This window comes from Culex pipiens, chromosome 2, assembly GCF_016801865.2.
Source record: "Culex pipiens pallens isolate TS chromosome 2, TS_CPP_V2, whole genome shotgun sequence".
In the NCBI taxonomy this organism is placed as follows: Eukaryota; Metazoa; Arthropoda; class Insecta; order Diptera; family Culicidae; genus Culex; species Culex pipiens.
In genome coordinates, this window is record NC_068938.1 from 160,422,634 (window position 1) to 160,429,940 (window position 7,307).

Consider the following 7,307-nt stretch of genomic DNA (forward strand, 5'->3'; position numbering starts at 1 on the left):
TTGTATGGAAAATTATATGGACAAAATAATGATGCAAAATGGCTATTTGGGCATAGCAAAGGCACCAACAAATTTTTAGCAGGATTAAAAAATACAAAAAAATCGAATGACCGAAATCTCAGAGAATTGCTCAGCAGTGATAAGTATATTTTAATTGTCTTTTTATAAATTTAAATCATTTTTAAATTTTGTTTTTTTTTTGAATCCCTAGTAATCTAGTTTGTCTTATTCTTATTTACAAAATAGAAAAAAAGCTTTTAAAATTCATTATCAAACAAATACGTCATAACCAGATTGCAAAATCAAGTCTTGCATTCCAGCTCTAAAAGGGTTCTCCCCAGACCGTGATTGCCAACCTGAGCTACGAAAAAACGAAAATCGACTGATTTGTGGCCAAACGACGAACGCCTTTTCGCTGGCTCTTCTTCCTTCTTGTGGAGCTACCAGCATCGAATGCAACACGATCATCGGACGTAAAGCCCTCAAGGGTTCCTGCGGAATGCTTTCGGTAAACACACTTCTGCCAGGTTCTGTTGGAGAGGTAGGCTCAATCGCACATAGGATTCTTTATACAAGCGAACGTGGAGAAAAATGGGCTGGCAATGTATGCAAAATTGCAAACATTGAAATAAATAAAACAGGACATGTTTATTGAATGTTTTTTATGTGTTTTCGTTTCCGCCGTCGCCGTTGCATAGCATTTATCTGTAAATTTTTATTTATGAGTGTCTTCATTTGTAGCCCATGGATTGTTGGAGGTTGCTGCCGCTGCTGGTTGGGGCCAACAATGGTTGCCGAAGGGCCTTCAGGGGAAGAAAAAAGTTCAAGATGGTATGTCAGAGACATAACCGAAAGACATAGGACAGTATAGGGCCTTAAATTTTTATTAAGATTGCTGATGTTTTCGGATTGATAGTGAAATGTAAAACCAGATTATTTTATTTTGCTTGATTGGAAGATTGCAGAATAACTCTTTCGTGAATGTTTTGGTGGTCCTGAAAAGGACCGTTTAATTTTTGCCCTGGAATAAAGAAATGAGATTAGGCTTGATCCTGGCTGGGTCCATCAGCGGTGTTCCAAGAGGGCGGGGGGATGGTTTCCTGTTAATAAACAATTGATGATGGTTGACTGAATAATTAAATACGTTAAATATATGAATAAAGTGGGAAGGAGACGGCGTGGCTGGAAGGGGGAGGGAAAGAAGGGAGGGGGGGGGCGGTTGTTTGGTAGGTTTTAGTGTGTAGTACAGTATGTTTTCGGATAGATAGTGAAATGTAAAACCAGATTATTTTATTTTGCTTGATAGAATTGTTGCAGAGTAACTCTTTCGTGAATATTTTGGTGGCCCTGAAAAGGACCGTTTAATTTTTGCCCTGGAATGAAGAAATGAGATTAGGCTTGATCCTGGCTGGGTCCATCAGCGGTGTTCCAAGAGGGCGGGGGGGATGGTTTCCTGTTAATAAACAATTGATGATGGTTGAATGAATTATTAAATAAGTTCAATATATGAATAAAGCGAGAAAGAGAAGGAGTGGGTGGAAGAGGGGAGGGGCGGTTGTTGGGTAGGTTTTAGTGTGTAGTACAATATTGTTCTGCTTCTTAAAGTAATATTTACATTTCATTTGGTTCCTGATGTAGTGATGTTAATGTTTGGGGGGAGGGGAGGGGTCAGTGTGTTTAGTTAGTGTTTACAAAAGTTTTCTGGTTTACTTAAATTAATGAGTTTACAGTTCATTTGTGAGTTTGTGTTAGTGTAGGTGTAACTGGTAATTTACATTTCAATTTCTTCTTGTAAAATCCGATGATAATATCGTCGTGTCCGGCTTTGAACGTTTATGGATCAATGCAACTGAGATGGCTCGGGTTCTTCAGTTCGTAGTACAGACAACATGGGTCTGTGGTAGGAAAAATAGCATACATACCGCGAATTGCTCGCCACATGTATGCCTCTGGTAAATGTGAGATCAAGGACCGTTCCACGATTTGTGGTCGTCTGTCTCACGTCGTTAGCTAAGGATAGTTGGAAGTGCTCGCCCATAAACTTAATGAATTCGACATTTTCTCGTTTGGAAACGTCGACATTAAAATCACCGGTTACTACCATTGGCAAACCAGTGCGGGCAGTCTGGAGCAACTTCCGTGCCAAAAACCAACCTTTCTGCTTCAGTGTGGTTCCTGGGATGATGTACACCGAGAACAGCAGTACCTCAGTGCCCATCACATCCACTGTAGCAGCGCAAACGTCACCGTATTTATCTGCCACACCGAAAAGTTCGTCTCGATCTTGACTCACCAATTCGGGAGTATACGGGACTGCCATGCTGGTTTTGGTCGTCGTCTTTCGATAAATTGCCACACCGCCAGATCTTGCGTCATCCCTTTTGGACTGGACAACACAAGTGTAGCCTTCAATCTCGACCGAGGAGTTATCATCCAACCACGTCTCGCTTAGGGCCAAGTAGTCTACACTGGTCAGTATGGAATCGATCGATATATCCTGGTGATGAGCGCTCAAGCTTTGGACGTTGATTGTCATCAGGGTGCATGCTGGTCCACTACTCGCCAACACCTCAGAAAAATCGTCTCCGATCGTTCGATAACGGTTATTCCTCAAGCGCTTGTATTCGTCCCGCAACTCACGCATCGCTGGAGAGTTGTTTGCCTTGGCGTGGTGGAACACAGGCTTTTCCTTAGACGGATCTAGGGAGGGATTGTCCGCGTAGGTCAAGTAGAGTCCTTCCAGCGAAGTAACCCGTGACAAAGCAACGTACACCAGCCTTTGCTCCTGCGAGCGACTGTACTGGTAAACGACCTTGGAGAAAGTTCCACCTTGTGACTTGTGGATTGTCATGGAACAGGCACTCGCAATCGGAAATTGAATCCGCTTGCATTTGATCGTACCTCCAAGAGCGATGTTCACGTGCTGCTTCGTGATGGGGGTCCAATCCTGCTGCAGGAGATGGGGTCGGGCGTTAACGACTGCCTGCGCCTTAGATCTTGCAATGGTTCCGATTTTCTCCGTATCGAATTGCAACCAGAGTCTGTAGATCACTTCTTCGCCGGCGTCGTTTTCCCGCATCTCCACATACTTCAGCTCGCCGATTGCTCCGTTTACCAGATTATCATCGCCATCGATGTTGGTAGTGATCATGTAGGGCTTTCCAATGCAAAAACGAACCATATATGGCAGCCCACTCGTTTGGGCTGTGCTCATTTTATGTAATTTCGTTCGTGCACTGGTTGCCTGAGCGGATGTGCTGTGACCTGTGATCATATCGTCGGCAAGACAGTCCAGACCTTCGAGCCCACTCAACGCTTCTCTGTTGAACCGATCGACATCAACGTTTTGATGGAACAGCCAAACGGCGTTGGGAGCTTCCCGTTGGCAGTCCTCCACTGACTTGAACCGACTCTCGATCAGCGTCTTCTGTTCATCCGTCAGTTTCTTGCCTTCGCCAATCGCGGTGAGGATGGTGGAGAACACCACATCGGTCTGACGCATGACCTGATCCAACTCGTACAGTCGGATGTAATCCCACAGCCAAGATCCACCAATCGAATTTCTCGGAGCCTTATAGATTGGTAAAGCATTGACTGGATTCAGCTGATGTAAATCTCCGGTAAACGTAACGTTCTGGTTAGCGAATGGGTGAAGGTGGTCCAAATGAATATCCTGCAAACGTATGTGCATTGTTCTGAAGTTACCTGCGCTAAGCATACTAACTTCATCTACAATGTGGAGCTTCACGTTTCGGAATTCATTTCGGTACGTCTGCAGCCATTCAGGGCTAAGCTTTGAGTCACTCTGGCGCGATATTGCAATGCGGTAGGCACGATGGACCGTAACACCGTCAATGTTAACGGCGGCTTTGCCTGTCGACGCACATGCAATATACGCGTTGTTGCGAGAGTTGTGACCTTGGCTGTACCGGTTATAGGTTTCCATCATCAGACGCAGTGTGAACGTTTTACCACTACCCGCTGGTCCAGTCAGGAAGATCTGCATCGCTGGAATTTCAGGATCAAAGCTCGTCAGTCGATGGATGATGTGGAGGATCAACATGCGCTGCTTCTCGTTAGCCTGCCGCATCCAGGCACAGTAGTCAGCTTTTGGCATGACATTCGAACGTTGTTTCACAATCGCTCGCAGTGCAGAAGTCGGCAGGTTTTCGATGTCATCGTTGTTTGGCTGCATGTCGATGCTCCTCACGTACTCGTTGTGCTTCTCCGTGGCGGCTCTCTCTTGCTCGCCATCGCCTTCCTGTGCGATTATTCGGAGGTATTCCTCAACGGTCTGCTCCAAATTCAACTCACAATCGTATTCCTTACGTTTCGCGATGAGCTCTGTCTCATGCGAATCGTACAATTGGAGGAATTTGTTCTGGTCCAGCAGGTCGACTCGTTCATTCCGGAACGGCAAAAACAGGAGCACTGCCTCTCGCTTGTACTCGACCATTTCGCTCATCGGATATCCTCGCCATCGCAGGATTTTGGCAGTGCCTCGTAGCTTGTAGCTGTTTTTGGTGCTTTTCATCGGTGCATACCATGCGACGAAATCAGCCAGGCACACATCCTCCAATCCATCGCGGTCCTCATACTTCTGGACGATGTTTCTGGTCCACACGTCCGTTGAGTCGTCGTCGAGTCCCTCGTTGTCCATCTGCTGGTGTCGCTTCCGGCATCGGGTTCTCTCATTTGGCCACATTGTCGGCACAAATTCGATTTTCCGGCTTGCTTCGGACATTGGTAACCGGAGCAAGATCCACGCTGCTTCCTGTGAGCACATCTCAACACTGTTGAGTACTCTCACGCCCAACTTCTTCAGCAAGCCTTGATAGTCGTAGTCGGGATACTGCTCCTGCAGCTCGAGAAGCTCTCGGTGAAACGCGCTGATGCCTCGATTTGTCTTGTTGACGTAATCAACCAAATAAGAGGCGCACGAGTACTCGTCCATGATGAACTGCAGATCACTGTTGGAGCGAAGTACACCGCCAATCCAAACGTTGAATGGATTCATGTAGAGCTGATTCATCGGACGCTTGAAGAAGAACGCTGGTCGCTGTAGCCATGCACGAATCACTTCGAGGTAGTATTCCTCGGTACACTCACAATCGGCCAGAAAGTCTTCGAGAGTTTCGAAAGTCTTCGTTTCCAGAATCTCACGAAACTCGAGAGCACGTTTCTTCAGTGCAGAACGACGACTGTCATCAGCCGGAAGGGGCACCAATACCCGATCCTCGTTCATCGGCCAGTACGGAATGTTGAAACGACAACGTTTATCGTTGTGTTTGTAACACGTACGTGTGTGAGCGTGCTCTTGCTTCTTGCCAAGCAGTGGTCCCAACCAACGGAAGGCATCGATGGAGCAGAGAGTGTTGATCATTTCAATGGTGGCGGGCATGTCCTCGGAAACGTCCTCACGAGGATCGTTTGCACACCAGAGCATGATGTGGGCATGCGCGCTACCACGTTGTTGAAACTCGATCCGCTTGAAGTAATCCACAACGTAGTATTTACCAAATGGACTGAACCGTTTGGACTTCAAGATGCGCATTATGACGTCAACAAGCTTGTCGATGTATGCAACACACGTCACAGGATCTTCAACGACCAACTTTGCCTTTTGAAACGCGCTTAACTCCGACAGCGGGTCGGCCAATTCAAGGTCATCGTAGTCACTGGACAATTTGTGCAGCACCTTCAACAGTTCTTCCCATTGAGTTTCACTGGCGCTCAAGGTGAGAAACATTGTTGGTTTACCCAACTGTCGAATCATGGCGAAGAGGTCCTGTTTGCGTCCTTGCCAGTACTGCACAGAGTTCGGTATCCCTTTGAAGAAAGCCAAGCCAATCTCCATCATATTCCTCTGGAACTCTGGATCGCTGAGCTGGGCACGTGTGACGTTATCTGTTCCCACAGATTTGAAGTGGCATTTGAGCCCTTCAATCATACGGCAGTATAACACCTTCATGGCCATGGCCAGAATGTGATCTGGACGAGCACCCCGCCTGTCAGCTCGCCTAGCTTCACTGCTCGCCTTGTTGAACACAGTAGCTTGTACGCCTAGCTTGATCGTTGTCGGGAACCCATAGTATATGTCGGGATTACTCAACTCCTCGGCATTCTCATCGTACAAAATACTCGAGGGCATTCGGTTCATGGTAGGGCAAAGCTCCAGGTACATGTCTTCGTTCCACATCGCAGTTTGTTGCATGCTAGCCAACAGCTCGGCTTCATCTTCGATGATATCCAGTGGCATTGCTTCTTCCGCCCGCGAGGGACCCTCCTGTGGATCTGCTCCGAACGCATTCAATCGTTCTTCGTCAAAAGTAATGCCCTCACGTTTATACAACGGAGTAGTTACGAGATACTTGAGCCAAGCATAAACAGTCCCCTTGCAAACCCACCCCGAGTAATGGCTCGATTTGTGTGCAGTGTGCTTCTTGAAGCTCACATTAATCGCACAGTCATTATCAAGATCGCGAGGAAGAACCCGAACCATCTCCTCAACGTCTACCGGCACATTGATCACCTGCCCAATGATACCATAGTTGCCCAAAGCATGACACAGACGACGAATCACCAGAAAGATGAAACGGGGAGAAATCAGCCGCTTGCTGATCATATCCAGTTTGGGAAGACCCGGTGGTATCGGCGGGTAAACAAATCCGTTGCTTTTGGACAGGGTTGGGACCTTTCCACGATTCAAGCTGCTGTTGCAGGTTTGGCACACCATGAAACCTTCGGTTGAATCAAAGTCGCCGGCTTGTACCAGTACATTTCCTCCAGCTTCAGTGATGGGCTTCAAGTCGTTCTTGAACCAAAGTCTGTCGCAAACGCTGCACACAGCACCAAACGAGTTCTCAACGAAAAGCTTACGGAACTCAAGAGTGGCCCTGTCGTAGTTCGGTCTGCTTGCATTGCGAGGACCTGGCTCTGTGAAACACGATAGAGTTGACCCAAACCTCGAAAACTTCGCATAAATTTAAAGACCTACCCTGGCTTGCCCCATCTGAAATGCTATCCGACTGACTTGGTGCAGAATTTGATGGCATTTCTAAAAAGTTATTTTGCGTGTTTAGTAAATTTTTCACAATAACACAATGTGTTTAACGTCTCACCTTCTTCATCAATCTGCACCACCGGATCATGGAGGCTTATTGCGTCTACCTCCATGGGCGGATAAATCCCTAAAAAGTTGCGTATGAAAAATATTTGAAAAGTGCGTTGAGATGGATCTAATAATATCGAAAATTATATATTAGCATAACAAATTTTGTCCCTTTGTTTTGAGATGATAATGTTTA

The 7,307-nt window shown here is 46.6% G+C and overlaps 1 protein-coding gene across 1 annotated transcript; it reads right to left on the reverse strand.

Moving 5' to 3' along the window:
* Positions 1-823: 823 nt before the first annotated feature.
* Positions 824-7,088, reverse strand: LOC120420261 (uncharacterized). Its single transcript, XM_052708749.1, has one exon. It carries the CDS (start codon positions 6,734-6,736, stop codon positions 1,841-1,843), a length of 4,896 nt encoding a protein of 1,631 aa, XP_052564709.1. The 5' UTR covers positions 6,737-7,088; the 3' UTR covers positions 824-1,840.
* Between the last annotated feature and the right edge of the window lie 219 nt (positions 7,089-7,307).